This window comes from Ixodes scapularis, unplaced genomic scaffold, assembly GCF_016920785.2.
Source record: "Ixodes scapularis isolate PalLabHiFi unplaced genomic scaffold, ASM1692078v2 PGA_scaffold1__304_contigs__length_218370807, whole genome shotgun sequence".
NCBI lineage: Eukaryota > Metazoa > Arthropoda > Arachnida > Ixodida > Ixodidae > Ixodes > Ixodes scapularis.
In genome coordinates this window covers 19,907,164-19,931,917 of record NW_024609846.1, presented here as the reverse complement: position 1 = coordinate 19,931,917, position 24,754 = coordinate 19,907,164, and the positions used below count along the sequence as shown (strand labels likewise).

The window sequence follows — 24,754 nt, the reverse complement described above, 5'->3', positions numbered from 1 at the left end:
GCGCCAGACACTACCAGCGACACCCCGGCGTAACCACTCTGGCGACATCCGGATCCGACCTTGGCGCCACCCTCCCCGGCATCCGTGAAATTATTCGTGATGTCGTCCAGGAGGAACTGAAGAAGCTCCTGCCCGCTGCCGTACGCGCGGCCTCACTCGACATCACCGAGGTTGTGCGTGAAGAAGTCCAGAGAGCCATCCAACCAGAGGCTCCCGTTGTCGTGGCAGCGCCCGAGGAGCCCACGTTGACTTACGCCGCAGTGGCCCGACGGCCACCACCTCCTCCTTGCACTTATGCCGCGCCGCCCCGACGTCAGTCTCCTGCGCCGCAGTATGGCCGACGGCACGACGACCAGGTCCAGTACACCTGCCGGAGCCCCGCGTACCTCGGAAGACCGACGTGTGGCGAACGCCCGACTGACGCCCTCTATGTTTCCACTGCGGGGAAGCAGACCACACCTACCGCCGATGCCCATACCAGCGACTTGGGCTGCGCAGATTCCGCCCGAACGACCCGTGCCCCCGTTATGGTGAACGACCTCGGGAGATCGACGAGTACCTGCGACGACCTCAGTCCCCCGAGCGTGCGTCCCGCCGAGAGTTCCAGTCACCTTCGCCACGACGTCCAGCTTCGCCGATGCACCGACCCCGACGTGAAAGCCTGTCGCCCCTCGCTCCTCGCTGGGGAAACTAGGCGCGGCAACCCCTGGAGGTGGAGCTGCCGAAGACGACCGACGCCAAGATCCTCCACGAACGTCGGAGGGCCTCCACTCTAACGCTACCAGAGATTGAAACTACGCCCCTGCAACGGTGTCCAATAACCTAAACGTCGTCATCGACGGGCACGACGCATCAGCGCTCGTGGACACCGGAGCAGACTACTCAGTCTTGAGTGGGAGGCTCTCCCACCGCCTTCGAAAAGTCACGTCGCCATGGGATGGACATCAAATACGAACCGCCGGAGGGCACCTCATCACACCGGTCGGGAGATGCACTGCTCGCGTCGAGATCCACGGTGAGACGTGCCCTGTCAAGTTCGTCGTTCTGCAAGACTGTTCGAGGGACGTAATCCTCGGAATGGACTTTCTCTGCGAGTATGGCGCCGTCATCGACCTCGGAGCAAACCGGCTGACGCTTCGAAAACCTGCTCCACCACTGGAGGACCCCAAAGCGACGTCATCCGCGGTACGAGTCCTCGCAAACCACGTGAACCTACCCCCGCGGCAAGTGTTTTCGTACCCGTCGGGGTCGATAAGACTTTCTGCGGCGACGTTTTGCTCAGAAGAATCCTTCAGTTGCTTCTAGGAAGAGGGATCGGCATTGCAAGAGGCGTCGCGGAACTCAGAGACGGACACACTGCCGCACTCGTAACGAAATTCCAACAGGAGTCCCAGCACCTTACGAAAGGCACCGCCGTGGGTCACGCCGAGGAACTCCCTGACTCAGCCGCAATCGCCTGAATATCTGAGGACCTCTCTTCGTGGCCACCCAAGACAACGCCGCCTTCGCAGTTTGACATCGACCCAACCATGCCTACCCCACAACGACGACAACTCAGTGACCTTCTCGCCGAGTTCAATGAGTGTTTCTCCACGTCGTCAAAGGTGCGCCAAACGACCGTTGCGAAACACCGAATTGTCACTGAAGACAGCGCGCTTCCTGTCCATCGGTCGCCGTACCATGTCTCTGTCAAAGAAAGAGAAGTCATCCAGAAGCAGGTCCAAGAAATGCTCGATGACGACATTGTCCAGCCCTCAAGCTGTCCGTGGGCTTCACTGGTAGTCCTGGTGAAAAAGAAAGACGGGACTCTTCGGTTCTGCGTGGACTATCACCGACTAAACGCCGTAATGAAAAAAGACGTGTACCCGCTTCCACGCATCGACGACACTCTGGGACCGGCTGCGCCATGCATAATACTTTTCGTCGATGGACCTGAAGAGTGGGTACTGACAGATCGAGGTCGACGAACGGGATCGTGAGAAGACTGCCTTCGTCACGGCAGACGGACTGTTCGAATTTAAAGTGATGCCGTTCGGACTGTGCACGGCACTGGCGACGTTCCAGAGCGTAATGGACACCCTTCTTTCCGGCTTCAAATGGCAAAGCTGCCTCGTCTATCTCAACGACGTCGTGGTATTCGCAAGCGACTTCAACGAGCATCTGAGACGTTTGCAAGCCGTGCTATAGGCTATCCAGAACGCTGGACTGACACTAAAGCCGTCAAAATGCCGGTTCGCTTACGGGGAGCTCAAATTCCTGGGCCATGTCGTGAGTGCTCAGGGTGCAAACCCGGATCCTGCCAAGACATCCGCTGTTGCCGAATTTCCGAAGCCATCAGACAAGAAAGCCGTAAGAACATTTCTTGGACTGTGCGCTTACTAAAGACGTTTCGTTCGCGATTTTGCAGAGATTTCGGCACCGCTCACGCATCTGACCAAGGACGACGTGAACTTCCATTGGGGGGAGGAACAAGAACAAGCGTTCAACGAACTGAAGGAAAGAGTCCAGTCGCCCCCCGTCCTCGGACACTTCGATCCATCAGTGGAAACGGAAGTTCACACGGACGCCAGCAATACCGGGCTCCGCGCGGTAATCGTCCAAACACAAGACGGAGCAGAGCGTGATCGCTTACGCAAGCCGGGCAGTGTCGAAGGAAGAGACAAATTACTCGACGACCGACAAGGAATATCTCGCAGTCATCTGGGCGCTAACCAAGTTCCGCCCGTACGTGTACGGGATCCCATTTCGCGTTGTCGCGGACCACCACGCTCTCTGTTGGCTCGCCAACCTCATGAACCCGTCAGGACGCCTCGCTCGCTGGAGTCTGCGACTGCAAGAATACGACGTGACCATTGTGCATAAGTCTGGCCGCAAGCATAACGACGCCGACTGTTTGTCTAGGGCCCCAGACGAATCTCCTCCCGAAAGCACTGACGACGACGATGACGCCCGTTTCCTCGGCGCAGTGACAGGTGCCGACATGGGAGCACTTCAACGAGACGACCCGGAACTTCGCGCCGTGATTGAATACCTCGAAGGTCAAGGAAGTTTAGTTCCGCGAGTCCTGGCCCGAGACTTTTCAATCTGCGGCGAGGCGTGCTCTTCAAGAAGAACTTCGGAACGAGTAACCCTGCCTGGCTACTGGTTGTTCCGGCCAGCCTGCGAGAAGAAATTTTTCAAACATGCCACGACGACCCGACGGCTGGACACCTTGGCTACAGCAGGACGCTCGCCCGGATTCGTGACAAGTACTACTGGCCGAGACTCCCGAAAACCGTCCTTCTTTACACACGGTCGTGCCATGAGTGCCAACGACGTTAAAAGCCTCCGACAAAGCCAGCAGGACTCCTGCATCCGATAGCTGCCCCGACTACGCCCTTCCAGCAGGTCAGAATGGATTTCCTTGGGCCCTTTCCAACATCGACGCAAGGAAAGAGGTGGATTATTATCGCGACCGATTATCTTACACGATACGCCGAGACGAAAGCCCTTCCATCGGGAACAGCGGTGGAAGTGGCCACGTTTTTCGTCAAGTCCATTCTCCTTCGACACGGCGCACCTGAAGTGCTGATCACAGATCGAGGGTCATCTTTCCTGGCACAGCTCACTCATGAGGTACTTCGGCTCAGTCACACCAGCCATCGACGAACCACCGCTTATCACCCGCAGACCAACGGGCTAACAGAGCGGCTGAACAAGACCATTGCCGACATGGTCTCCATGTACGTCGACGTGGAGCACAAGACGTGGGAAGAGGTGTTGCCGTACGTTACATTTGCGTACAACACAGCAGTAAAACAAACCACAGGAATGACGCCGTTCCAACTGGTACACGGCCGGACGGTCACCACGATGCTGGACGCCATGCTGCCTCACGTGCCAACCGATGATGGCAACGACGACGCTCAACTGATCTCTCAACGCGCGGAGGAAGGTCGTCAACTGGCAAGAATCAAGATTCAAGGGCATCAGCGAGTCGACGCACGCCGGTATAACCTTCGTCGCCGGGACGTTCACTTTCAACCCGGAGACCGGGTCTGGGTGTGGACACCGATCCGCCGCCGTGGTCTCACCGAGAAACTACTGAAGCGCTACTTTGGACCCTACAAAGTGCTTCGTCGACTCGGGGATCTAAACTACGAGGTGATGCCCGATGGAACGCACGACCAGAAGTCGTACAGGTCATGCGCATGAAGCCGCACTACGCTCGATAGGACTGTGGACCTTATGTATTTTAAATGACTCTTTAGTTTACCGTTATTTCTGTTTGCTTTGTTTTCGGTTTGTGCCGCATCGGGACGATGCGCTTTTAAAGGCGGGGATAATGCCGCGCGCAGACTTGCAGAAGGTTCTCGTTTATTCTTGAAGCGAACATAACTTCTATCATTTATCCCTGCTCTTGTTGTTCTAGAAAGTGCGTGTTCATTCTCACCCCGAGCGCGCTACGCTCGAACCTTCCCCGCCGAATCTTCGAGATAGTGACTCACTCTAGATAAGAGGCCGCCCTCGACCTTGTCAGGTCAGTCTCGCCTTAGCGTTCGATCCTGCTGTTTCGCCGCCATCGACACCTGCGACGCTATCCTTTTTCTGTTCTGTTAGTTGGGCACAAGTTCGCCTCATTAAACGTTTAGTTTCTTTAGTTATTCTTCTCCTCATCATTTGTCATTCGTCACAATATTTTAGAGAAGTTCCATTTTGATTCTTAACCAATGTAGTGGTTTCTACTTGGTCGTACGGATGAGCCTTCACTAAGTTCCTTGGTTAGTGACTGTTAAGGAAACACCTGTTACTAAGTGTGGCTAAAGGTTAGTAACATATCTGACAAGCAGTTACGAACCGAAAGTTAGTTAGCACTACGACCTTATTTTTAAGATAACCTTTTAATTACGCTGACCAGAAGGGTAACAAAAACAGAATCAGCGTTTTTTGCTGACGCAGGGCATTAAGCAGCACGAATATTTAACCGTCAAGCTGGAACCCCGGATGAAACCTTTGACCAAGTAACTGTATGTTATGAGAACATCGCAGTTTTACGACCAACAAAGAGGAAATAATTCGTGCGGTATCTTGTTTTATAAGCTGAACGCATGCAAGGGAAGAGGTTTTAATATACTGAAATCAGTATAAATGGCTTTTAAAAGTGACAACGGCGGAAACTTAAGAACAACTCTAAAACCTGAGTGACCCTGCTTATGTATTATAAAAACAAAATAGTTTGCAAACACGAGTTACTGCAACACCCTTGTTTCGAATGCCGCGTGCCAAATGTTTTCTTGAACGCATTTCCATGTGGAATTTGAAGCACGAATCTCGCGGTGACTCGCGTTAGCATAGGAATGCAGACTGCCTTTTGTATCGTGTATAAACAGTGTGATTCCGGCTTCACCGTAAAAACCACGCCGACAGCTGAAGCGAATGATTGTCGCGTCTCCTTCAACGAACGTTCACCACGCTCGGTGGAGATGTGTACAGACAGAGATGAGGCAACGGAAAGCCACGCACTTCACTGATAAGCAAACCATATTCTCAACGGGAGCGGGGAAAGTGGTGCTCCCAAAAAACTACAGAAGGGCTTTTTAAACGTGGACGTGCACAAAAAAAAAAACTTAAGGATTAAAGAAATGTTCGGCATTAGTTATCGCATGCACCAAGCTTATAAAGCCAGCATTTTGACTCGTTAACTAAGAGTCTGCTAAAATGAGATTTACTGCGCAGGCGAGCTGTTGGACGATCATAGTAAAAAAAGCTCGAGACAAGAAACGAAAGAAGGGAACAACCACAACACCGTCCGTAAATTAGAGACAGTGTTGTTGCTGTCCCCATTTTTCGTTGCTTGTCTCGAGATTTATTCAGAATAATGAGCCTGCTATTTCAAATGAAACCTGATTCCAGGCTTAACAGAAAAATTTGTTTTTAAATTTGTAATAAAAATTCTTATGGTCTACATATCACGAAAAGCGCGAAAAAATATATCATGCCGATGTAAAGGTATACGCTAAATTAACTTTAATTAAAACAGATACAACATTTTTGATGTTCTGTATAACAAATATTCTCTCACGGCTGAGTCATTTCGGAGGTTGGCAAAACACAACTGTATATCCATAGAAACGTCAACCTGTATTGGAGCCTCTGAGGGGGATTGTTTGATTTATAAAAAGAAAGGAAAGTTTATAATCATTTTTAATCACTGACTGTCCTCTTCAAAATACAGCACCCTTGCAGAAGTTGTCTCTTACGCTCTTGTTACCTTGTAGTGCTTTGATTTATGTGATCCTTTTCTCAACATACAATGTTGTTGCAACATACAATGTTGCACTATTGTGAGAAAGGATACTGTGAGTTGTGACTGAGTAACTGCGTAGTAGATTATGTGATCAAATGATATGAGACATATGCGCGATCTCTACTTGCATGTTGCGTGAGATTTAGTGCAAAGGTAACCACAGAGTCAAAACTTCAGGTGTTGTTAATGTTTTTGGCTAAATTTTTAAATTATTTTCACTTCGATAATAATTATGGTTTTCTCACTCAACAGGTAGAATATATGATGTCGTATATAAGATAATAAACCATAAATATATTGTCCTCAATATCTTCGGGCACCTTCCACGCTGCTCCATTTCTGGCTGGATAAAAATGTCAATTCCTACGTAAACATTTCTAAAACTCAAAACGGAAGCTACAAAGAAGAGACAAGCATAAGACGTCTCAAGTTGAGCCGAGTTGAGGGAAGACATCTCGATCGAGACGTATTGTGTTCATCCTCTCTCTGTAGCCTCCGTCTTGGGTTTCAGAAATGTTTAAAATTAATGAGCTCGGCTGCCTTATTACGTTATCTTCATGTGCTATGTGTCCGCGTTGAATGAGCTTATGTTGATGGGAGCGGCGTAGCATCTGCCTTCTTTCATCGGCAGATGCAAACCGCACGTAAAATGACATTTGAACAAGTAAGTGGTTTTGCCGCTGTGCAGAGGCGTTTTTAGAAGACTTGTTCCCGTTACTTGAAAGATGTAATGGATTACAATTACAAATTACCGAGCTTCCAATCTAATTTATTAGCGCAACAAATTACTTTTGCTAAAAAGTAACGAATTACTTTACTCGTACTTCCCAAATTACTTTCCCGTCACTTGATGTTTTTGATGTTTTTCAAGAATGTTCTGTAACACTACTTTCCATTTCTCAAACGCCGGCGTTATAGTAGTCGTGGTAAAAAATAAAATACTTTATTTAAGAGGGGGCGCACCTCAGAGCCCCATAGAGAATACATGAGGTTTTTCACCAACTTAGAACAATTCTCAAATAATAACGGCTGCGCGGATCTTCTTGAAAATTTCGGCTTTAAAGACACTGAGTCATTATCGAGTCATTAAGCGCAACAAATGTTTTATTATAAATTTAATTATATTCTTTAAAAAATCATGAAAATGGTCAACATCGGCTCATTTGGCACTCTTGCGTTCGGAGCTAATTTACAAAATTATCTAAATGCAAACATAAAAAGTGTTGGGCTTAGTGTCTTCTAAATTTATTACGGAATCGAATAATATCCAAATTATTTATGTAAATCGATCTGTTCCGTAACTAGAGCAAATATAAAGAACCAAGGTGTCGGTGCTTGTTTTTGATGTTTTTAGGGTACCTCTCTCTCCCGTGCGGTGGCGCTCGCTGTCCACGAAATGCGAAATCGTCCGTTCGGAGATCGGCCGGATCGGCGCAGTGCAAGGTGTTCTTCCGCGGCCGAATTCCGCGCCCGTATCCTGTTTCATTCTGCACGCCGAGGCGTCTGTGTGCGTGTCTCGCTTTCCTTGTTCTCGGTGGGTAGGTCTCCGTGTTTTCGCACGAGGCAAATTCACCTTGGAGCTATGGGTCGAAGACAACCGTCCTGTGGCAAGCGGACCGCGAGGTGTTCCACAACCTCGCGGTCCGTCAATGCGTTGTGCTTGTTTGTACTTTTTTTTTTCTTTTAAAAACGGGATTTTTTCTTCTTTTTTTTTACGCAAAGTTTTATTTTATCGTTATCCTTCGCACAAAAGTCCTTCGGCCTTGGGGTCGTGGAAATCGGGGATGGAGCGTGCACAGAGTAGATCGTTCTTTGCCGCCTTTTTTTTTTTCACGGACGTCCTGTGACCTCAGCACGGTTCGTGGTCACCGCAATCTAACGCGGGGAAAAACGGGTCGCCTGCTTTGTAGTCAGGGTAATCCTAGGGGGAGGGTGATAACTCGCTGTTCTTCTGGAAATTCACATATTGCCCAAAAAGGTGACAGGGGTAATGAATAGGGTATGTTTTTTCCGGTGTTTATTTTTGAGCAAAAATCGGTGCATGTTTTTCGGTGCTTCTTTTTTAATCACCAGTGTACTATGGTTGAACGTCTCGTGATGACGCTAAAAAGCGTTGATAACCAAAGAAAAATGCGATTGGACAAGAACATTTCAAATTTCCGATTCTATTCACATATGTCATACGCTCTTCTCGTGGGAGCATCTATCCTGACGAAAAATGTCTAAGTCATTGAGCTTTGAACGTATGCTCAGTGTACAATCTTTCGGCCTAGAGAGGTATTGCGCACGCTTGAACGCGCTTCACAGCCCAGTAGACGAAGTTGGTGGCACCCAGAAGGTGAGTTTTTGTATGGTCTGTAGTAGTCAAAAGAAACAAATAACAATACACGCATATAAGTTCTCCAAGCGAAGAGGCGCGTTTCTAAAGTCAATGGTTCCGGACGACACTAATGTTGTTGGCGTTGTCTGCCAAGAACCACACCGATCTCTGAATAGGCACTGGAACGATGGAGGATCGACGAGATAACGTGTTTTACAAACTTCTACAGAGGAGGCGTCTCGAAGAAATTAGCCGTCGCTAGGCGGGAACAGTCACCGGCTGGAGTGTTTTGGTTTTACCGATGTCGAATATTTCCAACCCCCGGAGTGTTTCGGTTGTAACCAATTTAGTATTTTCATCACCGGCGGATGTTTATCAACTCGGATTATTAAAGTTTGTCCTGAAAATTATGGCTTTTTTTCTTAGTGGATAGAGGTGATTTGTTGAGTTCCAAACTTCGCAGTATCAAAATAACAAACATCGAAATGGTGAACACCGGATAATGAAGTTGCTAAAAGGCCAAAGCGCCGGGCAAGCCTGAACTGCAACAATATTTATTTATTTCGACTTCGAAACGTATTTCTGTAAGGGAAACTGGATTAGGGCAAGAAAGAAGGGAGAATGGAAGGGCCGGGAAGGGAAAGGTAGGTCGGAAGAACAGAGTGAGGAGAATAGGGAGTTTCAGCGGATCGTTTCCGCGTCATCCGCCCAGGGACCTTGAACTACGCAGAAAAGACTGGAGGCGTGCATGCTCAGTTGCTGCGCCTTCTTTGGGGATACCAATACGGAGGAGAAAAATGGCCTGCTAAATCTCGCTATCTCCAAAGCTGACTGGTAGCGTCACGCAGAGGAAACGGCGGCCAAACGTTCCGGGCGTAGCAAATCAACCCCCTTTCGAGATATGCTCATGAAGGTGGTGCTTATGTTATGTTTGCAGCGACGCATAGCAAACGCCTCAACGATCGCGATTCTTTTAAACCCTGACCTACGCAAATGATAATCTACAACGCGGTCAAAAACGATGTCTTGGGCACCCCGATAAGTCGTGTTTGTTAGCACTGCGGATTATCGGTTTCCCGAAGTTAGCCCAAAGAATTTCAAAGTGGGGAGTTTCTGTGTGCCTAAAAGAAAACGAAGCACGCTAAACATTCCATAGCTTCGCTTAGTTTCACTAGGAAGAGCGAAGAGAAAAAAAAAATGCCCTCCCCCTTTTTTTCTCACCCCCTTCGTGTCACGTAACACGAAATCATGTAATCCTACGTGATAGCGTGACACGAAAACGTCATCTTACGAAATCCCTTCATACGAACTGACGTCAGATTACGTGATCACGTGACACAAACACGTCATTTTACATGATCTCGTTACAAGAAATGACGTCATCTTACGTGATCACGCTACACAAAATGACGCCATCTTACGTGGTCACGTTACACGAAATCACGTCCTCTTACGTGATCACGCGACGCGCCATCTTACGTGATCACGTAACGCGTCATCTTGTAAGTCAACCTCTCCCCACAGCAGCGCGCTCCGCGCTTCCCGGGCCCGTGCAGTGCTGTAGTCGAAAGCAAGCTCCCTGTGGCATGCGAAAGCTTCTTAAGTCTCACATTGAAAATACTCGCGAGCGACCGTCTGTGGAAGCTTCGCACGTTGAGGTTTTTGGTGAGATCGAGCCATCGTGTTCCACTAACTATTGTTGAAGTTATCGTTCAATAAAGCCCTAAAAAATATGAATGTAGTTGGTATAGACATCAAGACCTTATCACAAATGCGGCTTGACGTCGTTTAATTAACGTGTATATACAAGTGTAGCAATAAATGAGTTATTTGTGCATAGATGTTTAAAAAAGTGTTTATAATTCGACATAGGACTTTGGAAGAAGGATGTGTTCAGATTTTCCTTCATGAGCGCAAATACACCTGACGCAATAAATAATGACGATGTCGTCGTCTCAGTGGTAAGCAGGTGATTTCTTGCTCGAAAAAATAATGCCATTTCACAAACCAAGTTCCGTGACATATGCTTTTCCAATGTCTGGCCACTATTTTGGAAACCTTTCAGTCCAAGCGAGTATATTTCTGTTTGTTTTTGTAAGCTTAGGAGGGGGTCACAGAGCCTATCTTTTTGTCTTCCTCTAGTACAGACGTACAGAGTTATACCGCAACACGCATCTGTGGAGCACACAGAGCTATCGCTCTCCTGTTGGCGGTACAGTAGCAGACGACACAACGCAGCTCCGTAGTCTATCGAGGGCACGGAAGGCCGACGCCCGTAGCGCGACCGTTCAGACTAGGGAAATGGTCTTGAAGAACCGAGAAATGGTATGTTGTATACAATAATCACATGTCGTTAGTATATTCTACTTGCTAAGCCAAATGAATATTTGCAGCTTGTGAGAATGTTTGCGTGACGATTTACCGTTCACACTCCTGACGGATGTTAGCGAATCCTTCATGTTCGTGGCTCGCAGTTATCGGTACCCCCTTGGAGTGACTTCACCACACACACACACACACACACACACACACACACACACATATATATATATATTTTTTTTTCTTGCTTGCAGGACATTATAAAAATCGCAAACACGCGAGAGAAAAAAAATCTTATGAGTGCGCGTGATTTTGAGCTTCGCTGCTCTAAAGATGCCCGGTAAATGTCGTCCAGCTTGGGAAGAAACTAATCCTTTTTGTTGAAAGTTTAACTAACGTATGCTGGCAGCTCGTTCCCTGTCTGTTTTGTCTATACTCCGTTTCACCGTAATTTGGCAACCCTCAGTCAGAGCTGCTGTGAGGGAATCACAGACGCGGAGCAAAGCACATGACAGCTACTTTTAGGAGCAGTAGTATGGCGCCCGCAGCGCGTCTCCGATTGGTGTGTTTAGCGTCCTCTGCTGGGGATTCATCAAAAGTGGTCCCGAAGTGGCAACAAAAGACGTCACAGAAGACGGAGTGTCACGCTGTTGCATCTCGCGATCCTGGCAATTCATCGTAGAAATGCTGGCGAAAACCACGAGCGAACACTAGTTGCTTTTCGTTGGGACGCCATGACGACAGCGACTGTCGTCATGGCGTCCCAACGAAAAGCAATTATGCAATTTAGACGTTTTTGTGATTCGGTAATTTAAATTACTGTATACAAATTTTTTAAGAAAGTAAAGACATCATAACCAAATAGGAACTTCCGTGCTAAAACATGCACTGCGAAGTGAAGACAACTAGTATCTCTTTTTTTTTTTTTTTCTTGATGTCCGCAAAAAAGGGGCTACGCAGCATCGATCGTACCGTTTTTTTTTTTTTTTCCGCACATTATGTGATGTCCTCTAACACGAAAGCACCAACGTAAAAGCGCTGTAGAGACGACATAAAAACAAAAAATTGAAGTGAATCGAGCTTTGTAGTTGAACGGAAAAAAATAAATAATTAACGACTTTTTACGGTAAACACTTCACCTCTAAGATAGAACTTCACCAAGTGACGGTTACGCGCTTTCATGTCCATTTCAACGAAGTTGGGAGAACGATGTATTGCATCTTACAAATACACATGTGGAGCAGCATGTTTATGTTAGAGGCATTGTGTGCAATCGCTGCGCAGTACCTGCCAAAAGAAGATATTATATGAGCACAGTCTCAACCATTTCCGTCTACGTGTGCTACGAATACAGCAACTCTGTCCGTAGAAGAACTGATGAGAAAATGGCGTGCCCTTGATGGTACAATTATGATTATGAAATAAAATTTTTAATCAACCAATAATTGCGACCTCTCCGGTCGCCTGGAACCCCGGCAACAACTATCGTTCTCTGGAAAGTTCATTCTAATATTTACACATTTTGTGGAGTTCATCCAGCGAATAAGAATGTTCCAACAATGAGCTAAACCTACACGAGTTCCCGAATCCAACACGACGCTTTTGAATTTTAGCGCTGTAGATAGTTCTGCGAACAGTGTATACTTTTGTGTAAATATTCGTCCAATAGTTTTGCAACGTTGGAAAGCATCGGAATAATTCAGAATCACTGCGGAGTTGATACTCGGGAAGATAAGACGGGCACTTGGGAGAAACGGACCGTGGCATTTGAGACAGGGGCACAACCGGGGGACAAACGCGCTACAATCGCATACCCTTCCAAGGTCATCATTTGGGCGACCGCGGGCGCCCAGGAAACCTTTCTTTTCTTCTTTTTAGGGGGGGGGGGGGGGAGTAATGTAGGCGCTGATTGTCTTCCTCCTTTGTGGCTTTTGACAGACGCACAACGAGACTGGCAGAACAAGCGCATGATTCATTGCTTTCGATGGAGGCGTTCTGTCTGTGTATGCGAACATGATTTTTTTTCCCTTTTAGTAGTTAATTGTTCTTGCCTTGACTCGGGTCCCAGTGGGCGCGTTGTGGTTGTATGCCCACTATTTCTTTTTATTTTATTTTTAGTTTATGGTATTTTTTTGTGCTGATGGCGTATGAAGGTAGACGAAAATAAAAATAATAAAAAATTGGGCCTCGACAAAAAAAAAAAAAGAAACAAAAAAGTTGTTGCGATCAGGAACGTTTTCAAAGCCCGGAGCACCTCGCCTTCGTTCCCGTGATCATGTCGCTCGCTTTCGCGTAGCACCCCTCAATTCTAAAGGCTACTGTGTTCTTCAGGGAAGACGATTTTAGGAGCCTGCAGTGTTACCACAGGTGCGGGATTGAGAGCGTAACCCACGCGCTTGAAGAGAAGGGGAAGCTCTCGTCTTATCGTGACTCTCTTTTATGGTTTTGCACGTCGCGATTGTCCTTCAAATCAACGGTCATTTATTTCTCGCTCGTGGCTTCCAAGTACTGCGCGCAACTAGTGAGATAGGGTATAGTCATACGTGATTTACACGATGCATATCTCTAACGCACAATAGTTTTCCGAAATCCAGGTTTCGCTGGAATGGATAACTCTTACGTACAGTTCGACGCGCAATACCTTTGACGTATTGACTCGCGAGAGATGCCCCCAACACGGCCGAGTATGGTGGTGTTCCAGACCTAACATCTAAATTTTGTTGCCTTACCTGCTACTATTTCGCGCGCATTTTGAGCCATATCAAAATGAAAGCGCATGATGAAATGAAAGTGACACTCGTTTTCCGCTCGATGGAAATTTCACGCCAGCTCGCTGTCTTTGCTGGTACCTTAAGCGTTTCCCAGCAATGCAAAAAATTAAAAAAAAAAACAAAAAAACGTGCGATGGCATTTTTTGCACACTCATTGCTTCTATAACACCGAGCCACCTCGTATCCTTTTGTTTTTCTTTCATGGTACCAATTTCTTTCTACGCATTACGGCTGTTACGACGCTAAGTCTGTCTGCACCTTCGCATTTGAACTTAGGCTCAGATCAGGGACGAACCAGTTATAATTAGGAAAGCAAAGTAAATCTATCATATCGATCGGAAATACGATTTAGCACATTCCATCTGAACACATATTGTGCACAGCGAATGCAGTAGCGAGTCAGCGTGCAAAACGCCGCCAGACTACGCTACCATAACATCTGAGCGATTTTTGCATAGCACCGAGCACGGAAAAGAGAAAACAGTTATTCATTCACATAAGCGAAGCAAATTTATTTAAAGACCGGACACTCCGTACGTCTAATCTAGCTAAGGTTATCAATAGACTCGACCATGTCATTTGTCGAAACAGATAAAAGACGTTGGCAAAAATGATTAGACTGAATAAGTTAATCTAACGCACGTATTTTACCAACCGGAGGTCGCGCGCCTTCAATACCATTTCCAATTGTCATTGCGCACCTTGGACACACTTTGGGGAGCAATACATGTTTACATCGCCGCCCGAGGTCTTGATCGAACGTGTAGTGCTGACCAAAATAAAATGCTAACCTGACTCTCAATCGCTCGCCGCAAAGGACGATTTCGAAGAGGCGGTACTGTAGGTCACTTAAGATAAAAAAAAAAACCAAGCTATAGAAGCGAGCGTCGCAAAAAAAGAGGACCGACATTTTTATTCCTACCTCCGAACAGAAACGAGCGCCACCCACTGCATCACGCAGCGCAGAGGCCGGACTGGGCCACCGCGCGTATTATCACTGACGTCCGATGCTATGCACACTGAGCTGACTGACCACAGACATACCAAGCGCGCGCGAGGGAGGGAGAAACTTCCTCCGCCGGGAGAACACGACACATTTCGGGATCTATTTCACGCAGCGGATAACGCGGGCCTTTTCACACTTCGATACTGGCGCCATCTAGAAGTTGCGCGTTCAACCACGTTACGAGCCGCGCGCCATCTGGTGGCTGAAACGAACGAATAAATAAAGGTACCGCGCCCTCTTAAGAGAAAGAATCTAGGTGCACTCCGTTCACCTGAAAGCTGACGAAACAACAAACGCTGCAACCGCACCCACTATCCCGCTAGCATACGGCGACCGAAGATCATCCCTGGAATTCTGCAGACAAAGTTAGCGGAGCGCATGCTCAGTAGCAGCGTCTACCTATTCTAGGAGATTCGGAGGGCAGGAACCGACCAACGAAAGCTCACCTTTGAAATTGGCCTTTCGAGCGTGAGTGCCACGTTTCAAAGCGGCGGTCTCGTACATACATGTAGCTTTGTGCAGGTCGCGAGAGCCGTCGAAGAAGTTCGCAAAGGTGGAACGGTGTAAAAGTCAGAAACATATAAATCCGAAGAAGTTTCTCCTGCCCAGGAGATGTAAAGCAGTGTTGCGGAGTTGCCACTCCGGAGTTGGAATTATTCCAGAATCATTCGGCATTTTCGCGGCCCCGGAATGGAATGGGAATGGAATGGCAGCAACGTTCAGGGGAATGGAATGGGAATGGAACTAGATGCCTTTTGCCCGGAATGGAATGGAAATGGAATGGGCCAGGTTCTTTAAATTTTATTTATATATTTATTTATTTATTTATTTATTACGTTCAGCTATACCGAGCTAGTCAGGGAGTCGGTTGTTCAGAAATAAAATGAGCGGGAAACTGCGAACCCGCGTAAGGCCCTAGCAGACTTATGCGCAAAAGAAAAAAAATGCAATACAAAAGACAAGCGTCAAAGCAAAGAACAGAGGGGGGATGGGAGGGGGTGGGGGAGGGGGGGCGGTGGCGCCTTTCACCAGTGAAGTTCAACACTTAACCGAATGCGTCTGCGCCTGTAATATTGCACGGCTGGTACGTCATCAGCCGACGTGAACGTGACCTGCTGCTCTGGTGATCCGATACCCAGGAAGGAGGCCAGACGTGGCCTCGCTGTGCGGACCCAGACTTCGTACACTTTCGAGTCGTCTTGAGCGCGCTGTTTCTGGAAGAGCTCGCACCTGTGCTGGTCATCTCAGATCGCAATCCACGAGGTCTCTGTTTGAATGATGCTAGGCGAAACTTGAAGACTGCCATTTATGCGTTGGAGGCGGAGAGTCGGCAGGAAGGACCGTCACAACAAGGATGCCACCGTATCGTTTTTTCAACCATAACAGAAGATAAGACATGTGCTTCAGGATGCTTCACGTGGTCCACTTTTTTTTAAAATTCCAAATGCAACTGCCCGCATGGTCTTCAACGAGGTCAGCTACAACGAAAGTATGTATTGTCCTTTCATACAGCAGCGTGGGTAAAGTTTCATGCTCAAGGCAACACCTACAGATTCAAGAATACTAGTTCATCCCACCGTGACGTCATGTGATCAGTGCTGACAGGGGCGCCCTTATTAGACAGGGAAGTGGTGATGTTTTTATGGAATTTATTTTAGAGGTCGAAGTCTTTTTGCATCACTAGTCAGTCCGACAGAATGCTAGGGAAGGGACCGCGGTCAATCCTTGATGAAACGTTTTTTAAACCCATTTAGGACTCTTCGTCCGGAACCACTACCTTCAAGGCGAAGTGCCAAGCCTGCGGAAAAGTAATTTCGGGACCAAAAAAAAAAAGAAACTTCCACTTCAAACAAGCCTCATCTCAGTTGGCGTCTTAAAGAAATTTGAAAATGTATTGTATTATCTGTATTTATATTTCTGCCCTCCCTAAAATGTATTCTTGTATTTATATTTCCAAAGACTTTTTGCCTCTTTCTGAAATGTATTTCCGATATGTATCGCGATACATTTTTATAAATACATTTGAGACTAGAGTATCAGTATCTTAGCAACTATTTTCATCTATCCCAGTATTTGTATTTCCAAATACATTTCTGAACATTTCTGCCCAACCCTGCAGTGTATAGCAGCTGTCAAGTGACACTTTTAACGTTTAGGAATTGGAGGAATGGAATGGAGCGAGTCAGCCATTCTAGGAGTGGGAATGGGCCCAGTGTCCCCATTCCTAGGAGTTGAAAGGAATGGAATTATTGAAAACTCAAATTCCCCGGAATGGAACTGGAATGGAATGGGGGTGCCCATTCCGCAACACTGCTGTAAAGCACCATTTAAAAGTGGTGGAAAGGGGCAGAGCCTACTCTGCGTTGTCGTCATGAGATTTTTTTTCTAACATATTTCTATATGCCTTCAACGTTTTTCTAGTGCATCAAGTGACCGGTCATAAAAAATCGGGTTATTATTTTGGTCATTCTTCTCCTCTCGATGTTTTCCAATTTGTCGGAATTGCTCTATATTTGTGGGGCTGAATTTCCTGCTCGCATTGCTTGAGTTCTGTGTTATGTTCATATTTTAAGAAGTAACGAGTAATTAAAGAAACCCGTTGCAAATATTTTGTAACGAAATTGCATTACTCATTGCTGGTGCAAAAAAGTAAAATGGCAATTACAAAATTACTTAAAAAAGTAACGGATTACAAGTAAGCCGTTACTTGTAACGGATTACTTGCCAAGTCTGGTTTTTAGCGTCGGGTATTACCGCCCACTTCCGAGCGACTGGAAGACACATTTCAAAATGTCTTGTGATAATTTGACCCTTCATTAAAGGCTTCGGCACCGAGATGCGTAGAAGGATTTATTAATTCTACTAATATTCTTTTGATCGTAAAGCTGATGTATACTCGTGACTTCTATTGGATTACCATTTAAGTCAGGTGTCTCCAAAACGCAGTACGCGGGTCGGATCCAAAAGGCGGAGGGCACCTCACCTGCCTGCGACTGGCCGGGGTTTTTGCAGTGACCTCCGGGCCGCGGCCCGTCACCAGCAGGCCCGGTCCTACTGGCGCAGAAATAACCACATGTAAAGATATCGCGTTGCGACGCTCACAAAACGCTTCGTGTTATATACTTGCTTATTTTCTGGCCCTCGAAGCTGCGACAAACACGCAAACTGCTCCCTTTGCTATAAAAATGGGACAACGCTGGTATACCTTGAAAGGCATACCAGGGGTCTCCAAAGTCCTGAGTCCTTGAGCAACCTTACTGGGGTTTCGAAATCCGCGTGTCTACCTTAATTCTACATTACAGAGATTGAGCGTAATGATTTAAAAGGCATCGTTTTTAAATATATACACACATATATATATATATATATATATATATATATATATATGTATATATATATATAAACGAATTGGTGCAGATGAATGAACCACAACTTTTTCCAAGCTAGTATTTATCTACCAGCTTGGTAACGACCATCTACGTCGACAATGCCTAGACGTCTTCTTGCCGGCTCTACTTCACCTCGAGGTGAAGGAGAAAATAAACACCCGTTTTTCATACTCTAAGTATGAAACGTTTACAGCCATAGTGGCGCACTCGCACTTGAGGTTGAGCTGCGCTTGCGAAGCGGAGGCGGATGCGGTTTGCCAGCGAACTGCCTTTTGTGTTATCGCTCCAAATAGGGTTGGACTTTTATTGTTTCGGTTTCAGCTTGGGTATTGACGTGATACACACGCCTATGCTACAGGTCATCTTTTGGTATGAGGATCGCGGTTCAGGTTTCTGAGTTGTGATTGCCGAGCACGCAAGCGTATTGGCGTCTCTTTTCAAATGCTTTATTTGTTTTTAAGCTCCAGCCGATGCTTCCGCTGAAGCACTCGGACAGCATCCAAAGGTAAATTACACCGTGTTAGGTCACCTCAAATTTTGTTTGTCTTGCGTAGACGCAGATGTGTCACAACGATTTAAATGATGTTGTCAATTTTATTAGCGCTGCATTGCTTTGAGGTTATTGATACGTAAACTCTTCTGTTGAAAAATCATAGCGCGGGCGCGATACACCAGAATGGAAGTACGCACAAGCTACTGTGCGAAGTCAAGTTATATTTGTATCGCGCTCCGTTACTGCTGGCCATACAAGGGAGACGGAGCCGCACCTCAGTTCGGAACGCGTATAGCGAAAGCTCGCGTTGCAGAACCCAAAGATCATGGGCACAATACCCACCCCTGTTAACTTACGCCGGCCGACTCGCTAACGAACCGGTGTACAGTAATAAAGAAGAGTCCCGCTTTCCTCTCTCTCACTAGTTAGTGCACGTTGCATATCACCTACTGGGTTTGTTTTGACAATTTGTTTCATGCCAAATTTCGGGAAAAGGAGAGTCCCGGCTTCCTCTCTCTCATGTGCCTACACGCTGCACATCCCTCGCTCGGTTTGATTTTAAAACTTTTTGCTGCCAAACTTTGGGAAAATCCCACGAGACGACCAAAGGGAGAGATTACAGAAGGTACAGACGATAGAGCATACCGATGATGTCCAACGACGCGCACGAAAAAGACGCCATGTTCGTTTTGCAGGGCACTAGAAAATCTGCAGATAATTTAAACGAAGAAAACGCGAGAGATCTAAAAGAAGTGCTATAATATTGGCTCACTGTGACTAATATAATGATTACATTGTAAAATCGAGACTAAAATATATGTATATATATATTTCTTTTTTTAAGTTACGCTTAACACAATAATTTGGTTGGACTATATTCAGCTGCGCATTGAAACGGCGTGCTGCGGCTCTGTGGCTTTGGTTCCATAGCTACATAAGGTTGTGCTTGAGTATTCGCGACTCCAGCGAAACGGACGTCACCTAGTGGGAAAAGGCTCAACTAGACGGAACAGGTTTTTTCGCAATTTCTGCTCGTCTCTTCTGGCTTCCGTGATTCCCTGTTGTCGGTGGTTTGCACGATGAAACAGTTGTCCCAGTGACTCTGTAGCAACTGTAGTATCTGCTTTTTACCTAGGTTGCTCTGAACGCATCCTACGCAACCGCGTGAATTAGCCATTCCGCGTTTTTTGTTGTTCATCAGCACCATGGAAGGACAGTAGGCAGTCCTTCCGAGAGATGGGGGTAATGACATTAATTTAATGAAATGGCAGAAATAAAATTGCGTAAACTTTTTTGCTAATAAGTAATGTAATGAATTAGTTTCATAGGCTAAACATTGAGCAATGCAATGCATTACTAGCAATGCGATGCATTACTTTCAGCCAGTAAATGCAAAAGAATTACTCGTTAATTTTGAAATGACTTTTATCCCAAATGAGAAAGCTCAGTTGCAAACTTCTTTTTTTTTTTAAAGATAGAAAAAATAATTTTTATGCAGACATTTCGTGAAACAGAAAACGGAGCAAATAAACGACGCCCATCTGAACGCAAAACCTCGTACGAAAAACTGGACAGAAGCACAAATGCAGCTGGAAAGGCGAAGGAGAAAAGCTTACTTGTAAAGACATCACTGGAAGACCACGGCTCACGAATTCCATGCAAGCAGATCTGCTGTGGCTACGTCATCCCGACGACACTATACATCCTTTATGCGTAATCTGACATTGCGGTGCGAGCTATACCAGCTCACAAGAAAAAATCAACCATTTCCGTTTTATCGCCTGACCCCACCCTTTCTCTGCATGCAGGTATGAACGAGAGCCCGGTTATATGACGAAAGATAGATGCTTGACTGTTCCAACGAGCACGTAGCTTCCACCTCACTGTCCGCTTAGGGATTACGGCTTCAGGGCCAAAAGGCGAAGGGAACATCACTAGTGAGGTCAACACATTTTAAAACCTGAGAGGACAGGACAAATAGACCAGCCTTCTTGCTGGAGTGTCAAGCAAGGCCGAACCGTAGGCTTCGATCATTGTGAAGAAGTAACGACCGAAATAAATAGTTAACAACAAACGCCTTGTCAAGGCCCCAGACATTTCATGCGTATTCTTGGCCTCGTTAAGTAAAGGCGATCCTTGCAGTCGGAAAAACGGCAATCGAGCAAAACAGCTACAGCTCGCCGTATGCCTCACTGCCTTCCTTTCAGAACTTTATTCGGAACTAAGCGTACGAACAGATATTGCTACCCGTTTGATGGGAAAGTACACATTTTTAACAAGCTCGCGGCATCCATTTCGTTATGTAGCGACGCTTCCACCCAGCAAATATTCAGCCCCTTTGTTTGATAACGCGGAACAACTTAGGATTTTCGGGTTATGGGAAACAATGCTCCTTAGAGGTATGACCGGGATTACGTCAATTGTTGCTTTTGTGAGAATAGGATTGGATTACGTAAGGTAAATGTTTCAGGCAACGATTTATTGTAAGATCGAGCTCCCATGGCTCTACTTAACATACTGACAGGGGCTTTTGGTCCTTCTCAATGAGGAAGAGGAAAACATCACTTTTTAACTAATAACGTTCCCTGTTGAATGAACTGGGAAACCGGTCGGTCGACTCTTTTTTAGCCACATCTAAAGAAGAAGCTATTCATATTGTTTAGCACCCATGTCGTGTCCGCCAGTAGAACGACCGTTCAGTATCGTTCGGATCGTGGTGCATCGGGCTTTTGCGATGTAAACAGGAAGACCTGAGTTTTGGTACATATACTGTAAATAAAATGAGCACAAATGACTGACTCGATGCATTGTAAATAAATGTCAAAGTAATTTCATTACTTTTTGAAGTAATTGTACTGTAGTTTCTTTTAGTCTGCTATAATTTTTGATGTAATTCATTTACTTCTCGCAGTTTGAGAAAAGTATTTACTAGTGTAATTCAATTACCTTTTAAAGTAAATTGGTTATCTCTTATCGCTTCTTTGCTGTTTCGAAAAAAGTCAAGCCTCTGTAAACTCGGTTACGCCAGCACATCGCCGCAGGTTCGTATCTTTGAAGATAACCATCGGGGCTAGCCATTTTGAGTCAAATGGTCGCTTGATGATACCGCGGTGTTGCGCGTTGAGCCGTCACATGGTACTGAACGATTTGTTTTAAACCGCCATATTTGTCCGATACTTGAATCTCGTAAAGGTCGCTGTAGTCACAAATAAACATAGAGGCGGAAACATGGGCTGTCAGCCTCAGAGGAGCAGGTAGTAATATTGACTGAAGCAAATATTTACAGCGTGAATGGTATGTTTACTAAGAGATTAATTCCTGATACCATCAATATTCAATATCCAGAAACGATATTAATGTCAAAAAGGAAGGTTGTTTGTAAATTATTTATTGCTAAGGTTGTAACCGGAGAAAAGCCTTGCTTTAAAAAAGCAGGGCATAAAAGTAAGAATAGAAAGCGACGCAGCAAGGGATCGGTGTAGCGTAGGTTCATATACGCGTTTTCGCGTGCTGCGTTTGTTTACGTGATCCAGGTATGTGGTGCGTTCAGTCGATTTATGACGTGCGTAATGTTTTTTGCAATATTAAGTGTTGACGGTGCAATTATATCCGCGCGAGCAATGCAAATGATTTTGGGGCCTTTAACTTGGGCTATAGCTAGCACCTCCTAGCTTCTTCTGCTAAGTGCATCTAGATCTTTTACACCAATTAGCATTCACCTCTAAACAAATGTAGTGGTTTCTTCTTGGTCTTGCTGACGAGACTGGTTACCTTTATTAAATTTTTAAGTATTAACTGTTAAGAACAGACCTGTTACACTCTGTAGTTGGTGAGAAGTTAGTAACATATGCGACAAGAGTAACAGACCAAAAGTTAGTAACCTTTTTTCTAAGAGTACCTTTTAATTAATGTGACCAAAAGTATAATTAAAAAGCATCAGAGTATTTCGCGGACGTTGGGTAGTACGAAGCACTCGTTAAGGCGGTACCCAAAAGGAACAGATTCCCCAAACACATATTTCGGAATTTCTGATGAGTACAATACAGCTGTACGATAAATAACGATGAAGTGCTTTCTGCCGTGTCGCGTTTTATTGGTTCAACTGGCGCTAGTTACTATGCGACTTCTGTGACGCAAATTGAAGCAGACAGCAACCAGTCTACTTTTGCGGTGCTCCTGTGCATTCCTAGGGGAAAACGCGCTTGCATTTTGTCTCTTCGCCGGAAAATAACATGGAACACTTTGGTTATTTCGGTCGTACCAAATAGTATGTGTCTTAATTAACACTGTAAAAGTGTAATTGCTTTAGTTGGCGCATTTTTCTTCATCAGTGAGCGATGTTTAACTTGGCTGCATTTCAGTCCCAAACGTGTGTTCCGCAGCAGGTGTGTAAAAACAAGCTACGATTCAAAGCAAAATTACGATCGAAACGAATATAGAGTGTGTTCAAGGCTCGCCAGCATTCCGGTGACGCTTGTATATTGATAATATGCCAGTCCTGTCACCATATGAAAATGATCCCGCCGTGCATGAGCAGATAAAAACCTTCAACGTAGAGAATAAAGTCCGTGGGATATGAAAGGTGTCTCTTCGTATTGTTTTCTCTGCCGGGCAGCTTTTATCGCGCACTTTTTCTCAAAGATGTCTAGCGTGCGGGTGATATTTTGAACGTAGAACACGCAGCTTCGCTCAGGAAAGAATAAAACGGCACTACTTATTTCAAATCGGAATAGATTACGTGGCCTTCAATTTATTTTGATCGTACATGCACTGCGAGTTACTGATTTGGTGTTGCTGCGTAGTTCTTGCCGCCGCTCTTGATTTTCCAGATGTCCTTCGTTCGTTTGGCATATATATCCCCCATACTGGAAATCGCCGACGCCGCGTTCGCACTAACAGTGTCCGACAGTGTACATAAATACACGTACGAAGCCGTTTTAGCACCGTTTTTAGTGCGATGAATTCGAGAAAAAAACGCCGTAAATGACCAATTCTTTCGTCGGCCTGACTGAGAAATGTTCCAAACTACCTAGTACGTACGAATTATTTGGGATATTTGCTCCTATGATCGAGCACAGGGAAAAAATGCACTCACTTTTTCCCATAGAAATGCATTACCGGAAGTCAATTTTCGACTGGTTGCTGTCTGCTTCAATTTGCGTCAGCACACTAGCGCCACTTGAACCTCTAGCGTACATTATAATAACTCTATGAGTAAAGATATATGCTGATGAGGCTTAATTTAAAACACAGTGATATTTACAGCGCATTCAACGTTCTATCAAAAATATATATTTATTTCAATTCCAGAGGGTGGCCAAAGGCAACTTGATACCCCTAGGCACGTCATTTTGTATCGGAGCCTCTGAGGGAGACTGTTTTATTGGTAAAAAGACAGGGAAGTTCATGATCCTTTTTAATTACTGACTGTCCTTTTCGAAATGCAGTTTTCTTGCAGGAGTTTTCTCACACATGGTTATAAACTTGTAATCCTTTATTTTTATACAAGCATATCTCAACATATATTGTTGTAGAGAACAATAGTACTCAGCTAAGTTGCAAGACACCACTTGACGGGACAATGAATGGAAACAAAGATATATATTTGATTAAGCTTTAATCCCGTCTCACTTTTTGAACAAGTTAAAGTCAATGGACGCCCCGCGACAAGCAACAAAGGCACCAACGTGAGAAATACTAAGCTTAGTTATAAGTTAGTGACTCCGCATTAGATTATGTAATCAAGAAATAAAAGTCATATGCGCGATCTCTACGCACATGCAGAGAGAGACTTAGCGCAAAGGTAAGGCTAGAGTCAGAAATAAAAATCCCTTCAAAATTGCTTTCTGCTTGATTAGTAAACTAATATAACTTCGCTAAATATTGCCGTTTTTCCCACTTACCGTATAACAAGGCAATGGTATATACGAAGACGAGAAAGAGTGAATTCATTGGTCTCAATATCGGCAAGGACCTTCCAGGCTGTTTTTTGATTCCAAACTGGGAAAAAACTCAAGTGCTGCGTGTCCGTATTAAATACGCTTAAATGTGACTTAAATGACCTTATGCTGATGCAAGATTTTCCTCCGTTCATCCTCAGAAACAAAGCGCTCGTGCGATGACATTTGAACTATGAAGTTGTTTTGAGTCAGCACAACTACGTTTTCAAA

At 45.6% G+C, this 24,754-nt stretch overlaps 1 protein-coding gene across 1 annotated transcript in view; it reads right to left on the bottom strand.

Moving 5' to 3' along the window:
* LOC120836676 (enteropeptidase-like) overlaps window positions 1-24,536 on the bottom strand; it is a 66,293-nt gene extending 41,757 nt beyond the window's left edge. Inside the window, exon 1 of the mRNA XM_040205685.1 lies at window positions 24,488-24,536. Coding sequence (XP_040061619.1) covers window positions 24,488-24,536 — 49 coding nt within the window. The remainder of the gene's footprint in view (window positions 1-24,487) is intronic.
* Window positions 24,537-24,754: the final 218 nt, after the last annotated feature.